This window comes from Salmo salar, chromosome 11 (assembly GCF_965601325.2).
Source record: "Salmo salar chromosome 11, fSalSal1, whole genome shotgun sequence".
In the NCBI taxonomy this organism is placed as follows: Eukaryota; Metazoa; Chordata; class Actinopteri; order Salmoniformes; family Salmonidae; genus Salmo; species Salmo salar.
In genome coordinates, this window is record NC_138301.1 from 125348013 (window position 1) to 125373012 (window position 25000).

Sequence of the window (25000 nt, forward strand, 5' to 3'; positions counted from 1 at the left end):
TTAAGATGTAATGTTGACATACAGTGACTCATTTTGGCTCTGGTTGCTGTTGTTGTGGCTCTGGTTGCTGTTGTTGTGGCTCTGGTTGCTGTTGTTTTGGCTCTGGTTGCTGTTGTTTTGGCTCTGGTTGCTGTTGTTGTGGCTCTGGTTGCTGTTGTTGTGGCTCTGGTTGCTGTTGTTGTGGCTCTGGTTGCTGTTGTTGTGGCTCTGGTTGCTGTTGTTGTGGCTCTGGTTGCTGTTGTTGTGGCTCTGGTTGCTGTTGTTTTGGCTCTGGTTGCTGTTGTTTTGGCTCTGGTTGCTGTTGTTGTGGCTCTGGTTGCTGTTGTTGTGGCTCTGGTTGCTGTTGTTTTGGCTCTGGTTGCTGTTGTTTTGGCTCTGGTTGCTGTTGTTGTGGCTCTGGTTGCTGTTGTTTTGGCTCTGGTTGCTGTTGTTTTGGCTCTGGTTGCTGTTGTTGTGGCTCTGGTTGCTGTTGTTGTGGCTCTGGTTGCTGTTGTTTTGGCTCTGGTTGCTGTTGTTTTGGCTCTGGTTGCTGTTGTTTTGGCTCTGGTTGCTGTTGTTGTGGCTCTGGTTGCTGTTGTTGTGGCTCTGGTTGCTGTTGTTTTGGCTCTGGTTGCTGTTGTTTTGGCTCTGGTTGCTGTTGTTTTGGCTCTGGTTGCTGTTGTTGTGGCTCTGGTTGCTGTTGTTTTGGCTCTGGTTGCTGTTGTTTTGGCTCTGGTTGCTGTTGTTGTGTCTCTGGTTGCTGTTGTTTTGGCTCTGGTTGCTGTTGTTGTGGCTCTGGTTGCTGTTGTTTTGGCTCTGGTTGCTGTTGTTTTGGCTCTGGTTGCTGTTGTTTTGGCTCTGGTTGCTGTTGTTGTGGCTCTGGTTGCTGTTGTTGTGGCTCTGGTTGCTGTTGTTTTGGCTCTGGTTGCTGTTGTTGTGGCTCTGGTTGCTGTTGTTTTGGCTCTGGTTGCTGTTGTTGTGGCTCTGGTTGCTGTTGTTGTGGCTCTGGTTGCTGTTGTTTTGGCTCTGGTTGCTGTTGTTGTGGCTCTGGTTGCTGTTGTTGTGGCTCTGGTTGCTGTTGTTTTGGCTCTGGTTGCTGTTGTTTTGGCTCTGGTTGCTGTTGTTGTGGCTCTGGTTGCTGTTGTTGTGGCTCTGGTTGCTGTTGTTGTGGCTCTGGTTGCTGTTGTTTTGGCTCTGGTTGCTGTTGTTTTGGCTCTGGTTGCTGTTGTTTTGGCTCTGGTTGCTGTTGTTGTGGCTCTGGTTGCTGTTGTTGTGGCTCTGGTTGCTGTTGTTGTGGCTCTGTACTCCAACACTTTGGATTTGAAATGATACAGTGACTATGAGGTTAGTGCAGACTGTCAGCTTTAATAATGATGGTATTTTCATCCATATCGGATGAACCGTTTAGAAATGACAGCATTTGTATCTAGTCCCCCCATTTTAGGGGACCAAAAGTATTGGGACAAATTCACTTATGTGTTTTAAAGTAGTGAAAAGTGTAGTATTTGGTCCTATATTGCTAGCGCACAATGATTACATCACGCGTGAGACGACAAACTGATGCATTTGCTGTTTGTTTTGGTTGTGTTTCAGATCATTTAGTGCCCAATAGAAATGAATGGTAAATAATGTATTGTGTCATTATGGAGTCACTTTTATTGTAAATAAGAATAGAATATGTTTCTAAACACTTCTACATGAAACCTCTAGATATTATATTATATATATATATATATATATATAGTATTCCAAAACTGGGGTACGGAATGCCGTTGGGGGTATGCCAAATAAAAATGTGATTTACATTTAAAATAAAGAAATAAAATATTTTGTTTTAAAACAATTACTGCTTCGCATACAAGCCAGTGAATTCTATGCGTTACAGCTGGATGAGTCAACAGGCGTGGCCGGCCTGGCACAGCTCCTGGTATATGGATGAGTTAACAGGCCTGGTACAGCTCCTGGTATATGGATGAGTTAACAGGCCTGGTACAGCTCCTGGTATATGGATGAGTTAACAGGCCTGGTACAGCTCCTGGTATATGGATGAGTTAACAGGCCTGGTACAGCTCCTGGTATATGGATGAGTTAACAGGCCTGGTACAGATCCTGGTATATGGATGAGTTAACAGGCCTGGTACAGCTCCTGGTATATGGATGAGTTAACAGGCCTGGCACAGCTCCTGGTATATGGATGAGTTAACAGGCCTGGTACAGCTCCTGGTATATGGATGAGTTAACAGGCCTGGCACAGCTCCTGGTATATGGATGAGTTAACAGGCCTGGTACAGCTCCTGGTATATGGATGAGTTAACAGGCCTGGCACAGCTCCTGGTATATGGATGAGTTAACAGGCCTGGTACAGCTCCTGGTATATGGATGAGTTAACAGGCCTGGCACAGCTCCTGGTATATGGATGAGTTAACAGGCCTGGTACAGCTCCTGGTATATGGATGAGTTAACAGGCCTGGCACAGCTCCTGGTATATGGATGAGTTAACAGGCCTGGTACAGCTCCTGGTATATGTCCGTTACGTTTATGGGGGGTCAATTAAGGAAGACATCCTCTTCTGGAAACCAGGACGACAGGAGAGGATATTTTTAAAGTACTGGACAGCTTTGTGACATCAAATGTCCATTGGTGGTCAAGATGTGTTGGTATCTGTACTGATGGAGCAAAAGCCATGACACGGAGACATAGTGGAGTGGTAACGCGCCTGCAAGCAGTTACTCCCGACGCCACTTGGGTACACTGCAGCATCCACCGAGAGGCTCTTGCTGCCAAGGGAATGCCTGACAGCTTGAAAGATGTTTTGGACACTACAGTGAAAATGGTTGCTTTGTTAAAGCAAAAGGCCCCTGAACTCTCGTGTATTTTCTGCATTATGTAACGATATGGGCAGCGACCATGTAACGTTTTTACAACATACAGGAAGTGTAAGGATGGTGTCGTAATTTCAATCACTGAATCAGGTAGAATATGAACTGAATATGAGTCAGGTAGAATATGAACTGAATATGAGTCAGGTAGAATATGAACTGAATATGAGTCAGGTAGAATATGAACTGAATATGAGTCAGGTAGAATAGGAACTGAATATGAGTCAGGTAGAATAGGAACTGAATATGAGTCAGGTAGAATATGAACTGAATATGAGTCAGGTAGAATATGAACTGAATATGAATCAAGTACAATATGAACTGAATATGAATCAGGTAGAATAGGAACTGAATATGAGTCAGGTAGAATATGAACTGAATATGAATCAGGTAGAATATGAACTGAATATGAATCAGGTACAATATGAACTGAATATGCTTGTCAACAACAGCCAGTGTTGTTTTGTATTTACCTGATTGGCAATTGTGTTTGTGATAGAGCTGTGATCTTGATCACAATTGATCATTTCCAATTGAATTAACTAAATGTGGCCAATAATAATTGCATGAAAATACTAAAGCAATTAAAGGATTAGGTTACAACAGCTATAAACTCAAGTTATTTATACACTGCTCAAAAAAATAAAGGGAACACTTAAACAACACATCCTAGATCTGAATGAAAGAAATAATCTTATTAAATACTTTTTTCTTTACATTGTTGAATGTGCTGACAACAAAATCACACAAAAATAATCAATGGAAATCCAATTTATCAACCCATGGAGGTCTGGATTTGGAGTCACACTCAAAATTAAAGTGGAAAACCACACTACAGGCTGATCCAACTTTGATGTAATGTCCTTAAAACAAGTCAAAATGAGGCTCAGTAGAGTGTGTGTCCTCCACGTGCCTGTATGACCTCCCTACAACGCCTGGGCATGCTCCTGATGAGGTGGCGGATGGTCTCCTGAGGGATCTCCTCCCAGACCTGGACTAAAGCATCCGCCAATTCCTGGACAGTCTGTGGTGCAACGTGGCGTTGGTGGATGGAGGGAGACATGATGTCCCAGATGTGCTCAATTGGATTCAGGTCTGGGGAACGGGCGGGCCAGTCCATAGCATCAATGCCTTCCTCTTGCAGGAACTGCTGACACACTCCAGCCACATGAGGTCTAGCATTGTCTTGCATTAGGAGGAACCCAGGGCCAACTGCACCAGCATATGGTCTCACAAGGGGTCTGAGGATCTCATCTCGGTACCTAATGGCAGTCAGGCTACCTCTGGCGAGCACATGGAGGGCTGTGCGGCCCCCCAAAGAAATGCCACCCCACCCCATGACTGACCCACCGCCAAACCGGTCATGCTGGAGGATGTTGCAGGCAGCAGAACATTCTCCACGGCGTCTCCAGACTCTGTCACGTCTGTCACATGTGCTCATTGTGAACCTGCTTCATCTGTGAAGAGCACAGGGCGCCAGTGGCGAATTTGCCAATCTTGGTGTTCTCTGGAAATCTTGGTGTTCTGACCGTTTGAGCAGACACATGCACATTTGTGGCCTGCTGGAGGTCATTTTGCAGGGCTCTGGCAGTGCTTCTCCTGCTCCTCCTTGCACAAAGGCGGAGGTAGCGGTCCTGCTGCTGGGTTGTTGCCCTCCTAAGGCCTCCTCCACGTCTCCTGATGTACTGGCCTGTCTCCTGGTAGCGCCTCCATGCTCTGGACACTACGCTGACAGACACAGCAAACCTTCTTGCCACAGCTCGCATTGATGTGCCATCCTGGATGAGCTGCACTACCTGAGCCACTTGTGTGGGTTGTAGACTCCGTCTCATGCTACCACTAGAGTGAAAGCACCGCCAGCATTCAAAAGTGACCAAAACATCAGCCAGGAAGCATAGGAACTGTGAAGTGGTCTGTGGTCCCCACCTGCAGAACCACTCCTTTATTGGGGGTGTCTTGCTAATTGCCTATAATTTCCACCTGTTGTCTATTCCATTTGCACAACAGCATGTGAAATTTATTGTCAATCAGTGTTGCTTCCTAAGTGGACAGTTTGATTTCACAGAAGTATAATTGACTTGGAGTTACATTGTGTTGTTTAAGTGTTCCCTTTATTTTTTTGAGCAGTGTATATTCATTTACCAGCTCCAGAAGTGGAACAAATTGATTTGCAATGACTCCAGTGATCTCACCATTTAACAAATTGATTTGCAATGACTCCAGTGATCTCACCATTTAACATATTGATTGTATCAACTGGTAGGTTACAACAGCCTACAATGGCATAGAAATGAATACATGGCCAACATATGTACCATTATCATTCTACATGATGTTAGTTTGATAGGAGACGTTATCATTATACACATTTGATGTTAGTTTGATAGTAGTCCGGCTGTAAATTACGTTTAGCTTATAAAGGCTTCATAAAGCCTTCATAAGCACTACATAAATGCGTCAAAGCATCTATAACCATATGTCACGCTTTACTAAGGGCTCTTAAATGTATCATAACTGTGTGACATAATCACCAATGTCAAATGTGACATAACCAACTATGTCGAATATGACAAACATGCTTTATAGAGGGTGTTTTTCTGCAGGATGACATGCTTTAAGAGAATTCATGTTAGTCCCATTACACCAGTCAACATTACCTACATTACACCAGTCAGCATTACCTACATTACACCAGTCAACATTACATTACACCAGTCAACATTACCTACATTACACCAGTCAACATTACCTACATTACACCAGTCAGCATTACCTACATTACACCAGTGAACATGACATTACACCAGTCAACATTACCTACATTACACCAGTCAGCATTACCTACATTACACCAGTCAACATTACATTACACCAGTCAACATTACCTACATTACACCAGTCAACATTACCTACATTACACCAGTCAGCATTACCTACATTACACCAGTGAACATGACATTACACCAGTCAACATTACCTACATTACACCAGACAGCATTACCTACATTACACCAGTCAACATTACATTACACCAGTCAACATTACCTACATTACACCAGTCAACATTACCTACATTACACCAGTCAACATTACCTACATTACACCAGTCAACATTACCTACATTACACCAGTCAACATTACCTACATTACACCAGTCAACATGACCTACATTACACCAGTCAGCATTACCTACATTACACCAGTCAACATTACCTACATTACACCAGTCAGCATTACATTACACCAGTCAACATTACCTACATTACACCAGTCAACATTACCTACATTACACCAGTCAACATTACATTACACCAGTCAACATGACCTACATTACACCAGTCAGCATTACCTACATTACACCAGTCAACATTCTCTACATTACACCAGTCAACATTACATTACACCAGTCAACATTACCTACATTACACCAGTCAACATGACCTACATTACACCAGTCAACATTACCTACATTACACCAGTCAACATTACCTACATTACACCAGTCAGCATTACCTACATTACACCAGTCAGCATTACATTACACCAGTCAACATTACCTACATTACACCAGTCAACATTACCTACATTACACCAGTCAACATTACCTACATTACACCAGTCAACATTACATTACACCAGTCAACATGACCTACATTACACCAGTCAGCATTACCTACATTACACCAGTCAACATTCTCTACATTACACCAGTCAACATTACATTACACCAGTCAACATTACCTACATTACACCAGTCAACATGACCTACATTACACCAGTCAACATTACCTACATTACACCAGTCAACATTACCTACATTACACCAGTCAGCATTACCTACATTACACCAGTCAACATTACCTACATTACACCAGTCAACATGACCTCCATTACACCAGTCAACATTACCTACATTACACCAGTCAACATTACCTACATTACACCAGTCAACATTACATTACACCAGTCAACATTACCTACATTACACCAGTCAACATTACATTACACCAGTCAGCATTACCTGCATTACACCAGTCAACATTACTTACATTACACCAGTCAACATTACCTGCATTACACCAGTCAACATTACCTACATTACACCAGTCAACATTACCTACATTACACCAGTTAACATTACATTACACCAGTCAACATTACCTACATTACACCAGTCAACATTACCTACATTACACCAGTCAACATTACATTACACCAGTCAACATTACCTACATTACACCAGTCAACATTACCTGCATTACACCAGTCAACATTACCTACATTACACCAGTCAGCATTACCTACATTACACCAGCCAACATTACCTACATTACACCAGCCAACATTACCTACATTACACCAGTCAACATTACCTACATTACACCAGTCAACATTACCTACATTACACCAGTCAACATTACCTACATTACACCAGTCAACATTACCTACATTACACCAGTCAACATTACATTACACCAGTCAGCATTACCTGCATTACACCAGTCAACATTACTTACATTTCACCAGTCAACATTACCTGCATTACACCAGTCAACATTACCTACATTACACCAGTCAACATTACCTACATTACACCAGTCAACATTACCTACATTACACCAGTCAACATTACATTACACCAGTCAGCATTACCTGCATTACACCAGTCAACATTACTTACATTTCACCAGTCAACATTACCTGCATTACACCAGTCAACATTACCTACATTACACCAGTCAACATTACCTGCATTACACCAGTCAACATTACCTACATTACACCAGTCAGCATTACCTACATTACACCAGTCAACATTACCTACATTACACCAGTCAACATTACATTACACCAGTCAACATTACCTACATTACACCAGTCAACATTACATTACACCAGTCAACATTACATTACACCAGTCAACATTACCTACATTACACCAGTCAACATTACCTACATTACACCAGTCAGCATTACCTACATTACACCAGTCAACATTACCTACATTACACCAGTCAACATTACATTACACCAGTCAACATTACATTACACCAGTCAACATTACCTACATTACACCAGTCAACATTACCTACATTACACCAGTCAACATTACCTACATTACACCAGTCAACATGACCTACATTACACCAGTCAACATTACATTACACCAGTCAGCATTACCTGCATTACACCAGTCAACATTACCTACATTACACCAGTCAACATTACCTACATTACACCAGTCAACATTACCTGCATTACACCAGTCAGCATTACATTACACCAGTCAACATTACCTACATTACACCAGTCAACATTACATTACACCAGTCAACATTACATTACACCAGTCAACATTACATTACACCAGTCAACATTACCTACATTACACCAGTCAACATTACCTACATTACACCAGTCAACATTACATTACACCAGTCAACATTACCTACATTACACCAGTCAACATTACATTACACCAGTCAGCATTACCTGCATTACACCAGTCAACATTACTTACATTACACCAGTCAACATTACCTGCATTACACCAGTCAACATTACCTACATTACACCAGTCAACATTACCTACATTACACCAGTCAACATTACATTACACCAGTCAACATTACATTACACCAGTCAACATTACATTACACCAGTCAACATTACCTACATTACACCAGTCAACATTACATTACACCAGTCAACATTACATTACACCAGTCAACATTACCTACATTACACCAGTCAACATTACCTACATTACACCAGTCAACATTACCTGCATTACACCAGTCAACATTACCTACATTACACCAGTCAGCATTACCTACATTACACCAGTCAACATTACCTACATTACACCAGTCAACATTACCTACATTACACCAGTCAACATTACCTACATTACACCAGTCAACATTACCTACATTACACCAGTCAACATTACATTACACCAGTCAACATTACATTACACCAGTCAACATTACCTACATTACACCAGTCAACATTACCTGCATTACACCAGTCAACATTACCTGCATTACACCAGTCAACATTACCTGCATTACACCAGTCAGCATTACCTACATTACACCAGTCAACATTACATTACACCAGTCAACATTACCTACATTACACCAGTCAGCATTACCTACATTACACCAGTCAGCATTACCTACATTACACCAGTCAGCATTACATTACACCAGTCAGCATGACCTACATTACACCAGTCAGCATTACCTAGATTACACCAGTCAACATTACATTACACCAGTCAACATTACCTACATTACACCAGTCAGCATTACCTACATTACACCAGTCAACATTACATTACACCAGTCAACATTACCTACATTACACCAGTCAACATTACCTACATTACACCAGTCAACATTACCTACATTACACCAGTCAACATTACATTACACCAGTCAACATTACCTACATTACACCAGTCAACATTACATTACACCAGTCAGCATTACCTGCATTACACCAGTCAACATTACTTACATTACACCAGTCAACATTACCTGCATTACACCAGTCAACATTACCTACATTACACCAGTCAACATTACCTGCATTACACCAGTCAACATTACCTACATTACACCAGTCAGCATTACCTACATTACACCAGTCAACATTACCTACATTACACCAGTCAACATTACATTACACCAGTCAACATTACCTACATTACACCAGTCAACATTACATTACACCAGTCAACATTACCTACATTACACCAGTCAACATTACCTGCATTACACCAGTCAACATTACCTGCATTACACCGGTCAACATTACCTGCATTACACCAGTCAGCATTACCTACATTACACCAGTCAACATTACCTACATTACACCAGTCAACATTACATTACACCAGCCAACATTACCTACATTACACCAGTCAACATTACCTACATTACACCAGTCAACATTACCTACATTACACCAGTCAACATGACCTACATTACACCAGTCAACATTACATTACACCAGTCAGCATTACCTGCATTACACCAGTCAACATTACCTACATTACACCAGTCAACATTACCTACATTACACCAGTCAACATTACCTACATTACACCAGTCAACATTACCTACATTACACCAGTCAACATTACCTACATTACACCAGTCAGCATTACCTACATTACACCAGTCAACATGACCTACATTACACCAGTCAGCATTACCTACATTACACCAGTCAGCATTACATTACACCAGTCAGCATTACCTACATTACACCAGTCAACATTACCTACATTACACCAGTCAGCATTACCTACATTACACCAGTCAACATTACCTACATTACACCACATTTCGACAGCTCCCAACATAAAGAAATTGAAAGTGGCTTTCTTCTGAAATCAAGTTACATTAATTGCCTTAATTTTTTATTTTTTTTTACTCCCTGTATATAGCCATGTTATTACCTGGTACTTCCTGTATATAGCCATGTTACTACCTGGTACTTCCTGTATATAGCCATGTTATTACCTGGTACTCCCTGTATATAGCCGTGTTATTACCTGGTACATCATGTATATAGCCATGTTATTACCTGGTACATCATGTATATAGCCATGTTATTACCTGGTACTCCCTGTATATAGCTATGTTACTACCTGGTACTCCCTGTATATAGCCATGTTATTACCTGGTACTCCCTGTATATAGCCATGTTATTACCTGGTACTCCCTGTATATAGCCATGTTATTACCTGGTACTCCCTGTATATAGCCGTGTTATTACCTGGTACATCATGTATATAGCCATGTTATTACCTGGTACATCATGTATATAGCCATGTTATTACCTGGTACTCCCTGTATATAGCCATGTTACTACCTGGTACATCCCTGTATATAGCCATGTTATTACCTGGTACTCCCTGTATATAGCCATGTTATTACCTGGTACTCCCTGTATATAGCCATGTTATTACCTGGTACATCATGTATATAGCCATGTTATTACCTGGTACTCCCTGTATATAGCCATGTTATTACCTGGTACTCCCTGTATATAGCCATGTTATTATCCATGTTATCGTTACTCATTGTGTATTATGTTACTATTTTTCTGTTATTATGTCAGTTAGTCTACACCTGTTGTTTACCAAGCATTTCACTGGTAGTCTCCACCTGTTGTTTACCAAGCATGTCCCTGGTAGTCTCCACCTGTTGTTTACCAAGCATTTCACTGGTAGTCTCCACCTGTTGTTTACCAAGCATTTCCCTGGTAGTCTCCACCTGTTGTTTACCAAGCATTTCACTGGTAGTCTCCACCTGTTGTTTACCAAGCATTTCCCTGTTAGTCTCCACCTGTTGTTTACCAAGCATGTCCCTGGTAGTCTCCACCTGTTGTTTACCAAGCATGTCCCTGGTAGTCTACACCTGTTGTTTACCAAGCATTTCCCTGGTAGTCTCCACCTGTTGTTTACCAAGCATGTGACAAATACATTTGATTTGATTTGTTGGGATTGGCATGCAGGGTGAGAGGTCCGAGGGTGGCTTCTAACCATTGTTTTGGATTCCTTATGTCTTACTTATTGGTAGGAATAACTTTGGTCCAAATCGGATGTTGGGTACTATATTTATTGAAAATTATTATTAAATTGGCCAATTTGGGTGAAATCAATTTTCCTAATTTATCTGAGATGAAGTTACATTTGAACAATATAATGATTCAGGAATGTAACTACAGAACCAATCTGAGATGGTGGGTGTCATGATGTGGAACAACTCCATTGTGGTTTATTTTACTTCACCTTTATTTAACCAGGTATTTATATATATATATATATAACCCTTTATTTAACCAAGTATTTATATATTATATATATAACCCTTTATTTAACCAGGTATTTATATATTATATATATAACCCTTTATTTAACCAGGTATTTATATATCATATATATAACCCTTTATTTAACCAGGTATTTATATATTATATATATAACTCTTTTATTTAACCAGGGATTTACATATTATATATACAACCCTTTATTTAGCCAGGTAGGCTAGTTGAGAACAAGTTCTCATTTACAACTGCGACCTGGCCAAGATAAAGCAAAGCATTGCAACACAAACAACAACACAGAGTTACAAATGGAATAAACAAACATACAGTCAATAATTCAATAGAAAAGGTCTATCTATATACAGTGTGTGCAAATGAGGTAGGATAAGGGAGGTAAGGCATTAAATAGGCCATAGTGACGAAATAATTACAATATAGCAATTAAACACTGGAATGATAGATGTGCAGAAGATGAGTGTGCAAGTAGAGATACTGGGGTGCAAAGAAGTAAAATAAATAACAGTATGGGAGAACTGGAAGGAAAGGTGGCCAAAGGAGGTGTTGGCTTTGGGGATGACCAGTGAGATATACCTGCTGGAGCGCGTGCTACGGGTGGGTGCTGCTATGGTGACCAGTGAGCTGAGATAAGGCTGGGCTTTACCTAGCAAAGACTTATAGATGACCTGGAGCCAGTGGGTTTGGCGACGAGAGTGAAGCTAGGGCCAGCTAACGAGAGCATACAGGTCACAGTGGTGGGTAGTATATGGGGCTTTGGTGACAAAACGGATGGCACTGTGATAGACTGGATCCAATTTGTTGAGTAGAGTGTTGGAGGCTATTTTGTAAATGACATCGCCGAAGTCGAGGATCGGTAGGATGGTCAGTTTTACGAGGGTATGTTTGGCAGCATGAGTGAATGAGGCTTTGTTGCGAAATAGGAAGCCGATTCTAGATTTAATTTTGGATTGGAGATGCTTAATGTGAGTCTGGAAGGAGAGTTTACAGTCTAACCAGACACCTAGGTATTTGTAGTTGTCCAAATGTTCTAAGTCAGAACCGTCCAGAGTAGTGATGCTAGTCAGGCGGGCAGGTGTGGGCAGCGATTGGTTGAAGAGCATGCATTTAGTTTTACCAGCATTTAAGAGCAGTTGGAGGCCACGGAAGGAGTGTTGTATGGCATTGAAGCTCGTCTGGAGGTTAGTTAACACAGTGTCCAAAGAAGGGCCAGAAGTATACAAAATGGTGTCGTCTGCGTAGAGGTGGATCAGAGAATCACCAACAGCAAGAGCGACATCATTGATGTATACAGAGAAAAGAGTCAACCCGAGAATTGAACCCATGGCACCCCCATAGAGACTGCCAGAGGTCCGGACAACAGGCCCTCCGATTTGACACACTGAACTCTTGTCTGAGAAGTAGTTGTTGAACCAGGCGAGGCAGTCATTTGAGAAACCAAGGCTATTGAGTCTGCCGATAAGAATGCGGTGATTGACAGAGTCGAAAGCCTTGGCCAGGTTGATGAATACGGCTGCACAGTACTGTCTCTTATCGATGGCGGTTATGATATCGTTTAGGACCTTGAGCATAGCTGAGGTGCACCCATGACCAGCTCGGAGACCAGATTGCATAGCAGAGAAGGTACGGTGGGATTCGAAATGGTCGGTGATCTGTTTGTTAACTTGGCTTTCGAAGACCTTAGAAAGGTAGGGCAGGATGGATATAGGTCTGTAACAGTTTGGGTCTAGAGTGTCTCCCCCTTTGAAGAGGGGGATGACCGCGGCAGCTTTCCAATCTTTAGGAATCTCAGCTGATATGAAAGAGAGGTTGAACAGATTAGTAATAGGGGTTGCAACAATGGCGGCGGATAATGTTTGAAAGAGAGGGTCCAGATTGTCTAGCCCGGCTGATTTGTAGGGGTCCAGATTTTGCAGCTCTTTCAGAACATCAGCTATCTGGATTTGGGAGAAGGAGAAATGGGGGAGGCTTGGGCAAGTTGCTGTGGGGGGTGCAGGGCTGTTGACCGGGGTAGGGGTAGCCAGGTGGAAAGCATGGCCAGCCATAGAGTAATGCTGTCTTATACCCACCCCATAAAAGCTTGCACTTGTCTTTTTCTACTAGCACTGACTTTGATAAATAGTTTGAGGAAAATTGTATTTACTATGGTTGTGATATGTGGTTGTCCCACCTAGCTATCTGAAGATGAATGGACTGACTCTGACTGGTCCACCTAGCTATCTGGAGATGAATGTACTGACTATGACTGGTCCACCTAGCTATCTGGAGATGAATGTACTGACTATGACCGGTCCACCTAGCTAACTGGAGATGAATGAACTGACTGGAAGTTAAATTACTAAGATGTGTGATGGTTGTGTTGTTACAGAGAGAGCTGTTGCGATGTAAACAGGAAGTACGGAACCTGCGTGGAGTCAAGGTGAGTCTAACACACACACAGCTTACCAATATTCAAACCTTGACTGGAGGTTACCATGAAATTCTGGGCAAAAAGGCAAACTCATTTATTGAATCAGATGACTCGTTCATCACAAAACCTACTGATATTGCCAATTACTTTAATGATTTTTTCATTGGCAAGATTAGCAAATTTAGGGATGACATGCTAGCAACAAACGCTGACACTACACATCCAAGTATAACTGATCAAATTATGAAAGACAAGAATTGTAATTTTGAATTCCGTAAAGTGAGTGTGGAAGTAGTGAACAAATGATTGTCTATCAACAATGACAAGCCACCGAAGTCTGACAACTTGGATGGAAAATTACTGAGAATTATAGCAGATGATATTGCCACTCATATTTTCCGTATCTTTAATCTAAGCCTACTAGAAAGTGTGTTCCCTCAGGCCTGGAGGGAAGCTAAAGTCATTCCGCTACCCAAGAATAGTAAAGCCCTCTTTACTGGCTCAAACAGCCGACCAATCAGCCTGTTACCAACTTTTAGTAAACTTCTGGAAAAAATGGTGTTTGACCAGATACAATGCTATTTTACTGTAAACACAGCACTTACACAAATTACTGATGATTGGCTGAGAGAAATTGATGATAAACAGATTGTCGGAGCTGTTTTGTTAGACTTCAGTGCGGCTTTTGACATTATTGATCATAGTCTGCTGCTGGAAAAACGGTTGTGTTATGGCTTTACAGCCTCTGCTATATTGTGGATAAAGAGTTACACAGAAGGTGTTCTTTAATGGGAGCCTCCCCAACATAATCCAGGTAGAATCAGGAATTCCCCAGGGCAGCTGTCTAGGCCCCTTAGTCTTTTCAATCTTTACTAATGACATGTCACTGGCTTTGAGTAAGTTTGTCTATGTAATCCGATGACTCAACACTTTACATGTCAGCTACTACAGAGAGTGAAATCACTGCATCACTTAACAAAGAGCTGCAGTTAGTTTCAGAATGGGTTGCAAGGAATAAGTTTACTAAAAGCCTTGTATTTGGGACAAATCATTCACTGAACCCTAAACCTCAACTAAATCTTGTAATAAATAATGTGGAAATTGAGCAAATTGAAGTGACTAAACTGCTTGGAGTAATCCTAGATTGTAAACTGTCATGGTCAAAACATATTGATGCAGTAGTAGCTAAGATGGTGAGAAGTCTGTCCATAATAAAGCGCTGCTCTACCTTCTTAACAACACTATCAACAAGGCAGGTCCTACAGGCCCTAGTTTTGTTGCACCTTGACTACTGTTCAGTCGTGTGGTCAGGTGCCACAAAGAGGGACCTTGGAAAATTACAATTGTCTCAGAACAGGGCAGCACGGCTGGCCCTTGGATGGACACAGAGAGCTAATATTAATAATATGCATGTCAATCTCTCCTGGCTGAAAGTAGAGGAGAGATTGACTTCATCACTACTTGTTTTTGTAATAAGTATTGACATGCTGAATGCACCGAGGTGTCTGTTTAAACAGCTCGGACACCCATGCATAACATAAACCCACAAGACATGTCACCAATCCCCAAGTCCAGAACAGACTATGGGAGGCGCACAGTACTACATAGAGCCATGACTACATGGAACTCTATTCCACATCAGGTAACTGATGCAGCAGTAGAATCAGATTTTAAAAAACAGATAAACAATACAGTTTATGGAACAGCGGGGGCTGTGAAGAGACACAAACAGACCTTATACACATGATAAGACATGCACTCTACACACACGTAAATATGGGATATATTAGTGGCCTGAGGGAACACACTAAATGTATTGGGTAAAGTGTTATGAAATGTAATATTTTAAATTGTATATAACTTCCTTAGTGGAACAAGCGAGATGGCGCTGGCAGACATGGCAGCTCTGCTTCTAACCGAATCCACTAATTTGAAGCGGTGTCCACATACTTTTGGCGTAGTAGTGTATATACAGTACCAGTCAAAAGTTTGGACACATCTACTCATTCAAGGGTTTTTCTATATTTTTACTATTTTCTACATTTTTATTTTTTATTTAACCTTTATTTATACAGGTTTTTCTCATTGAGATAACATCTCTTTTCCAAGAGAGACCTGGTCCAATAGCAGCAAGGGGGACAACGTTTTAGACAAAACAACTTACAAACACAACATTAAACAAAACTATAAACACACATACAGTACAACAATTACATATTACGTTAAAAACACAAAAGTCTTGACTAAAAAACAGCTGTCCTAAAAACAATTACACTCTTCTACGGGGGGCCAGTACAAAAATAAAAAATGCAATGTATTCACTACTGTAAGTCGCTCTGGATAAGAGCGTCTGCTAAATGACTAAAATGTAAATGTAAAAATATATACATCAATCCAGTGTTTAAACTCCACCAACGAAACTAGATCAACATTTTTTTTAATGTTCAGGAGAGAATTCCAGGACCACGGAGCTGAGTAACTAAAACTATTTCTACCATGACCTGTTCTAATTTTTGGTACTGTTAGAAGCAAATCAGAATGGGACTGTAATTGATATTTATTTACCGACCTGACAAAAAAATAACAGAGATAAAATGGCATTTTACCCAATATGGCCTTATAAATCAGTATATACCAGTGTTTAAGCCTACGCAAGGTCAATGACGACCAGCCAACAGCACTGTAGAGATCACAATGATGTGTTTGATTGGTAATGAACCTGAGGGCTGCATGATACACTGAATCAAGTGCTCTCAGGGTAGTGGCTGAGGCCTGCATATATATATATATATATATATATATTATATATATATATATATATATATATATTATATAACATCACTAAAATCTAAAACCGACAGTAATGTACATTGTACCAGCTCCTTCCTGGCCTCCAGAGAAAAATAAGCCTTATGCCGGTAATAAAAACCCATTTTCAGCTTAAGCTTCCTTATCAAGTTCTCTACATGCACAGTGAAGCTCAGCTTATCATCAACCCACACACCCAAATATTTATACACTTTAACTTGCTCTATATTATGTCCAGCCAATGTAGCAATGACATGATTACTAACATGCCTGGTATTTGAAAATACCATGCATTTTGTTTTACCCGAATTTAGAACCAGCTTTAAAATCATACAGATTCTGTTGTATGATGTTAAATGCTCTTTGGGCATTTTCAAAGGATAAAGATAGCATTTTACATTTTACATTTTAGTCATTTAGCAGACGCTCTTATCCAGAGCGACTTACAAATTGGTGCATTCACCTATAATATCCAGTGGAACAACCACTTTACAATAGTGCATCTAAATCTTTTAAGGGGGGGGGGTTAGAAGGATTACCTTATCCTAACCCAGGTATTCCTTGAAGAGGTGGGGTTTCAGGTGTCTCCGGAAGGTGGTGATTGACTCCGCTGTCCTGGCGTCGTGAGGGAGCTTGTTCCACCATTGGGGTGCCAGAGCAGCGAACAGTTTTGACTGGGCTGAGCGGGAACTGTGCTTCCTCAGAGGTAGGGAGGCGAGCCTGGTGTAGGGCCTGATCAGAGCCTGAAGGTACGGAGGTGCCGTTCCCCTCACAGCTCCGTAGGCAAGCACCATGGTCTTGTAGCGGATGCGAGCTTCGACTGGAAGCCAGTGGAGAGAGCGGAGGAGCGGGGTGACGTGAGAGAACTTGGGAAGGTTGAACACCAGACGGGCTGCGGCGTTCTGGATGAGTTGTAGGGGTTTAATGGCACAGGCAGGGAGCCCAGCCAACAGCGAGTTGCAGTAATCCAGACGGGAGATGACAAGTGCCTGGATTAGGACCTGCGCCGCTTCCTGTGTGAGGCAGGGTCGTACTCTGCGAATGTTGTAGAGCATGAACCTACAGGATCGGGTCACCGCCTTGATGTTGGTGGAGAACGACAGGGTGTTGTCCAGGGTCACGCCAAGGCTCTTAGCACTCTGGGAGGAGGACACAAGGGAGTTGTCAACCGTGATGGCGAGATCATGGAACGGGCAGTCCTTCCCCGGGAGGAAGAGCAGCTCCGTCTTGCCGAGGTTCAGCTTGAGGTGGTGATCCGTCATCCACACTGATATGTCTGCCAGACATGCAGAGATGCGATTCGCCACCTGGTTGTCAGAAGGGGGAAAGGAGAAGATTAATTGTGTGTCATCTGCATAGCAATGATATGAGAGACCATGTGAGGATATGACAGAGCCAAGTGACTTGGTGTATAGCGAGAATAGGAGTGGGCCAAGAACAGAGCCCTGGGGGACACCAGTGGTGAGAGCACGTGGTGCGGAGACAGATTCTCGCCACGCCACCTGGTAGGAGCGACCTGTCAGGTAGGACGCAATCCAAGCGTGCGCGGTGCCAGAGATGCCCAGCTCGGAGAGGGTGGAGAGGAGGATCTGATGGTTCACGGTATCAAAGGCAGCAGATAGGTCTAGAAGGATGAGAGCAGAGGAGAGAGAGTTAGCTTTAGCAGTGCGGAGAGCCTCCGTGACACAGAGAAGAGCAGTCTCAGTTGAATGCCCAGTCTTGAAACCTGACTGATTAGGATCAAGAAGGTCATTCTGAGAGAGATAGCAAGAGAGCTGGCCAAGCACGGCGCGTTCAAGAGTTTTGGAGAGAAAGGAAAGAAGGGATACTGGCCTGTAGTTGTTGACATCGGAGGGATCGAGTGTAGGTTTTTTCAGAAGGGGTGCAACTCTCGCTCTCTTGAAGACGGAAGGGACGTAGCCAGCGGTCAAGGATGCGTTGATGAGCGAGGTGAGGTAGGGGAGAAGGTCTCCGGAAATGGTCTGGAGAAGAGAGGAGGGGATAGGGTCAAGTGGGCAGGTTGTTGGGCGGCCGGCCGTCACAAGACGCGAGATTTCATCTGGAGAGAGAGGGGAGAAAGAGGTCAAAGCACAGGGTAGGGCAGTGTGAGCAGGACCAGCAGTTTCGTTTGACTTAGCAAACGAGGATCGGATGTCGTCAACCTTCTTTTCAAAATGGTTGACGAAGTCATCCGCAGAGAGGGAGGAGGGGGGGGGGGGAGGGGGAGGAGGATTCAGGAGGGAGGAGAAGGTAGCAAAGAGCTTCCTAGGGTTAGAGGCAGATGCTTGGAGTTTAGAGTGGTAGAAAGTGGCTTTAGCAGCAGAGACAGAAGAGGAAAATGTAGAGAGGAGGGAGTGAAAGGATGCCAGGTCCGCAGGGAGGCGAGTTTTCCTCCATTTCCGCTCGGCTGCCCGGAGCCCTGTTCTGTGAGCTCGCAGTGAGTCGTCGAGCCACGGAGCAGGAGGGGAGGACCGAGCCGGCCTGGAGGATAGGGGACAGAGGAAATCAAAGGATGCAGAGAGGGAGGAGAGGAGGGTTGAGGAGGCAGAATCAGGAGATAGGTTGGAGAAGGTTTGAGCAGAGGGAAGAGATGATAGGATGGAAGAGGAGAGAGTAGCGGGAGAGAGAGAGCGAAGGTTGGGACGGCGCAATACCATCCGAGTAGGGGGAGAGTGAGAAGTGTTGGATGAGAGCGAGAGGGAAAAGGATACAAGGTAGTGGTCGGAGACTTGGAGGGGAGTTGCAATGAGATTAGTAGAAGAACAGCATCTAGTAAAGATGAGGTCAAGCGTATTGCCTGCCTTGTGAGTAGGGGGGGAAGGTGAGAGGGTGAGGTCGAAAGAGGAGAGGAGTGGAAAGAAGGAGGCAGAGAGGAATGAGTCGAAGGTAGACGTGGGGAGGTTAAAGTCACCCAGAACTGTGAGAGGTGAGCCATCCTCAGGAAAGGAACTTATCAAGGCGTCAAGCTCATTGATGAACTCTCCAAGGGAACCTGGAGGGCGATAAATGATAAGGATGTTAAGCTTGAAAGGGCTGGTAACTGTGACAGCATGGAATTCAAATGAGGAGATAGACAGATGGGTCAGGGGAGAAAGAGAGAATGTCCACTTGGGAGAGATGAGGATTCCAGTGCCACCACCCCGCTGGCTCGATGCTCTAGGGGTATGCGAGAACACGTAGTCAGACGAGGAGAGAGCAGTAGGAGTAGCAGTGTTATCTGTGGTGATCCATGTTTCCGTCAGCGCCAGGAAGTCTAGGGACTGGAGGGTAGCATAGGCTGAGATGAACTCAGCCTTGTTGGCCGCAGACCGGCAGTTCCAGAGGCTGCCGGAGACCTGGAACTCCACGTGGGTCGTGCGCGCTGGGACCACCAGGTTAGAGTGGCAGCGGCCACGCGGTGTGGAGCGTTTGTATGGCCTGTGCAGAGGAGAGAGAACAGGGATAGGCAGACACATAGTAGACAAGCTACAGAAGAGGCTACGCTAATGCAAATGAGATTGGAGTGACAAGTGGACTACACGTCTCGAATGTTCAGGAAGTTAAGCTTACGTTGCAAAAATGTTATTGACTAAAATGATACAGTACTGCTGGCTGGTTGAGTAGGCTAGCTAGCAGTGGCTGCGTTGTTGACTTTGAACGTGTAGCTGGCTAGGTAACCTCGGTAGTTTCAGTACTACACCTTGTCATGATACAAAGCAACTTTGTAGCTAGCTAGCTAACATAACACTAATCAAGACGTTCCTTGTAGTGTATTTAGTTTCAACAATGCTGCTCGTCGGTAATAGTTGGCTAGGTTAGGAAAAATGTCGTCGCGGGGGACGGAAATAGCTGGCTAGCTAACCTCGATGGCTGGCTAGCTAACAATTATCAATTAACAATTATCAAGTTATGACAAAGACAACTAGGTAGCTAGCTAGGTAACACTGCACTAGTCAAATCGTTCCGTTGTTTAGTATTAGTAACTACAGCGCTGCTAGTCGGTAACGGATGGCTAGCTGGCAGTGGGTTAATGATGACTAGGTGTGTTGAGTAAGTCTGGCGCCGCGTCGCGGCTGGCTAGCACACCTCGATAATACTCAAACTCAAACTACACAATTATCTTAGATACAGAGACAGCACAGACAACTATGTAGCTGGCTAACTAACACTAACACCACACTAATCAAGTCGTTGCGTTGTAATGTAATAGTTTCTGCGGTGCTGCTAGTCGGTAGAAGTTGGCTAGCTAACAGTGATGACTAGCTAGCTAGCAGCTAGCAGTGTTGACTACGTTAGGAGGACGAAGATAGCTAGCCTCGATAATTACTCAGTTACTCTAAACTACACAATTATCTTTGATACAAAGACGGCTATGTAGCTAGCTAAGAAGAATTGCTCAGATCAAACAAATCAAGCCGTTGTAATGTAGCGAAGTGGAATATTACCTGTGGAGCGAAGCGTGGTGCGACTGCTCGCTCCAAACCGGAGCGAAACCCCACTACTCCTCAAATCTATTAACAATCACTCCCTTTCCCTCTCATATTTTTGGCACTGAAATAGAACATGTTCCACTGTTTTCATCTCCTCCTGAAAATGATCAAACCTCCCAGTCAGATGTTTCCCCACCAACTGCAATGTACTATTGAGCCTTGTGTGTCCCAGTCTCAGCCTTGGGACAAACTACTACCACTTGAATAAAGAACAGTATCATCTGCATAAAAATGAACATCCGCTGTTTCAATAAGATCCCCAATGTTGTTGATATACAAAATGAACAACAGTGGGCCCAAAGTAGAACCTTGCGGAACACCTGAGCACACCTCTATGGACTCAGATTGACAACCATCTGCCATTACACATTGTGTACGATTTGATAAGTAATTTATAAACCAATTCAGAGCATGATCAGTAATTCCACAACATTTTAACCTTTGCACTAACACAGCATGGTCCACGTTGTCAAATGCCTTCGACAAATCAATAAAAACAGACACACAATGTAACTTCTTGTCAAGAGCACAGTGGATGTCATTTAAAACCTTCAATGTTGCTTGTAGAATAATAGTGAAGACATCAAAGCGATGAAATAACACATATGGAATCATGTAGTAACCAAAGCAGTGTTAAACAAATCAAAATATATTTTATCTTTGAGATTCTTCAAAGTAGTCACCCTTTGCCTTGATGACAGCTTTGTACACTCTTGGCATTCTCTCAAATAGCTTCATGAGGTAGTCACCTGGAATGCATTTCAATTAACAGGGGTGCCTTGTTACAAGTTCATTTGTGGAAATTCTATCCTTTGTAATGCGTTTGAGCCAATCAGTTGTGTTGTGACAAGGTAGGGGTGGTATACAGAAGATAGCCCTAATTGGTAAAAGACCAAGTCCATATTATGGCAAGAACAGCTCAAATAAGCAAAGAGAAGAGAGAAATTATTAGAAAATCCACCGACAGGTGCGACCAAGACCATTGTGGAATGGGTAAGGGGTGTAGCTTCCCTCTGGGCAGGTGCCTAGGAGCCATACACTGGGCGCACACCAAGCTGGAGGAAACATAAACCCTCACGTCCTTAGCCAAGGTAGGCCACCAGTACCTCCCGCTCAAACAGCGCACTGTCCGACCGATCCCAGGATGACCAGAGGAGGGTGACGTGTGGGCCAACCGGTCAATAGATCAACCGGTCACGAACAGCAGATGGGACGTACAGACGCCCAGCGGGACACTGGACGGGAGCGGGCTCTGCACGTTACGCCTGCTCAATGTTCACGTCCAGCTCCCACACTACCGGCGCCACCAAGCAGGAGGCTGGGAGTATGGGGGTGGGATCCATGGGCCGCTCCTCTGTGTCATACAGCCGGGACAATGCTTCTGCCTTCACGTTCTGGGAGCCTGGTCTGTAGGAAAGGGTGAAAACAAAACGGGTGAAAAACATGGCCCACCTTGCCTGGCGAGGGTTCAATCTCCTCGCTGCCCAGATGTACTCCAGATTGCGGTGGTCAGTCCAGATGATATATTGTATTATACAGATACTTTTCATGCATATTTATGCATATTTATGCATGTAATGTGATTCCATATGTGTTACTTCATGGTTTTGATGTCTTCACTATTATTATTGTAACGGCTGCCTTTAGAGAGAGTGGACCAAAACGCAGCGGAGTTAGTGTTCAACATATTTAATTATTGCGGTAACACTATTCAAACAAAACAAGGAACTGACAGCCAACACAGTCCTGTCAGGTGAAACACACTAAACAGAAACAATTACCCACAAAACCCCAACGGAAAAACATGCACTAATGTGTGACTCCCAATCAACAGCAACGAACTTCAGCTGTGCCTGATTGGGAGCCACACACGGCCCAAAACAAAGAAATACAAACACATAGACACAGAACATAGAACGCCCACCCAATGTAACACCCTGGCCTAACCAAAATACAGAACAAAAACCCCTCTCTATGGCCAGGGAGTTACAATTATACAATGTAGAAAATAGTAAAAATAAAGAAACCCTGGAATGAGTAGGTGTGTCCAAACGTTTGACTGGCACTGTACAGTACCTTGCGAAAGAATTCACCCCCCTTGGAATTTTTCCTATTTTGATGCACTACAACCTGGAATTAAAATAGATTTTTGGGGGGTTTGTATCATTTGATTTACACATTATGCCTACCACTTTGAAGATGCAAAATTATTTTTATTGTGAAACAAACAAGAAACAAGACAAAAAAACAGACAACTTGAGCGTGCATAACTATTCACCCCCCCAAAGTCAATACTTTGTAGAGCCACCTTTTGCAGCAATTACAGCTGCAAGTCTCTTAGGGTATGTCTCTATAAGCTTGGCACATCGAGCCACTGGGATTTTTGCCCATTCTACAAGGCAAAACTGCTCCAGCTCCTTCAAGTGGGATGGCTTCCTGCTGGTGTACAGCAATCTTTTAAATCATACCACAGATTCTCAATTGGATTGAGGTCTGGGCTTTGACTAGGCCATTCCAAGACATTTAAATGTTTCCCCTTAAACCACTCAAGTGTTGCTTTAGCAGTATGCTTAGGGTCATTGTCCTGCTGGAAGGTGAACATCCGTCCCAGTCTCAAATCTCTGGAAGACTGAAACAGGTTTCCCTCAAGAATTTCCCTGTATTTAGCGCCGTCCATCACTCCTTCAGTTCTGACCAGTTTCCCAGTCCCTGCCAATGAAAAACATCCCCACAGCATGATGCTGCCACCACCATGCTTCACTGTGGGCATGGTGTTCTCGGGGTGATGAGAGGTGTTGGGTTTGTGCCAGACATAAGCGTTTTCCTTGATGGCCAAAAAGCTCAATTTTAGTCTCATCTGGCCAGAGTACCTTCTTCCATGTCTTTGGGGAGTCTCCCACATGCCTTTTGGCAAACTTGTTTGCTTATTTTCTTCTTTAACCTCTTTGGGCTAGGGGGCGGTATTTTTACGTCCGGATGAAAAGCGTGCCCAAAGTAAACTGCCTGTTACTCAAGCCCAGAAACTAGGATATGCATATGCAGTTTCTAAAACTGTTAAAATAATGTCTGTGAGTATAACATAACTGATATGGCAGGCGAAACCCTGAGTCATGTTTATTATGAGGCGAAATCCTCCCAGATTGCAGTTCCTAGGGCTTCCACTAGATGTCAACAGTCTTTAGAAAGAGTTTCAGGCTGGTTTTTGGAAAAATGAGCCAGAATTTGTAGTTTTTCTAGGTGGCTCCCATTTTGGCTGTAGTGTTTCATGCGCGTGGAAGAGAGCGCGTTCTTTGTTGTTTATCTCCGGTAGACAATAACGATTCTCCGTCTTAAATTTGATCATTTATTTACGTATTAGGGTACCTGAGGTTTGATTATAAACGTTGTTTGGCATGTTTGGTGAAGTTTATTGGTAACGTTTGGGATTCATTTTGTATGCATTTTGAAGGAGGGAAACCGGTGGATTATTGAATGAAGCGCTCCAGCTAAACTGAGTTTTTGGGGTTATAAAGAAGGAGTTTATCGAACAAAAGGACCATTTGTTATGTAGCTGGGACCTTTTGGAGTGCCAACAGAAGAAGATCTTCAAAGATAAG

At 43.1% G+C, this 25000-nt stretch overlaps 1 protein-coding gene across 1 annotated transcript in view; it reads left to right on the top strand.

Annotated features, from left to right (window-relative positions):
* Nucleotides 1-25000, top strand: part of LOC106592268 (dixin-A) — a 140496-nt gene that overhangs the window by 68368 nt on the left and 47128 nt on the right. Inside the window, exon 10 of the mRNA XM_045688922.2 lies at nucleotides 14086-14136. Coding sequence (XP_045544878.2) covers nucleotides 14086-14136 — 51 coding nt within the window. The remainder of the gene's footprint in view (nucleotides 1-14085; nucleotides 14137-25000) is intronic.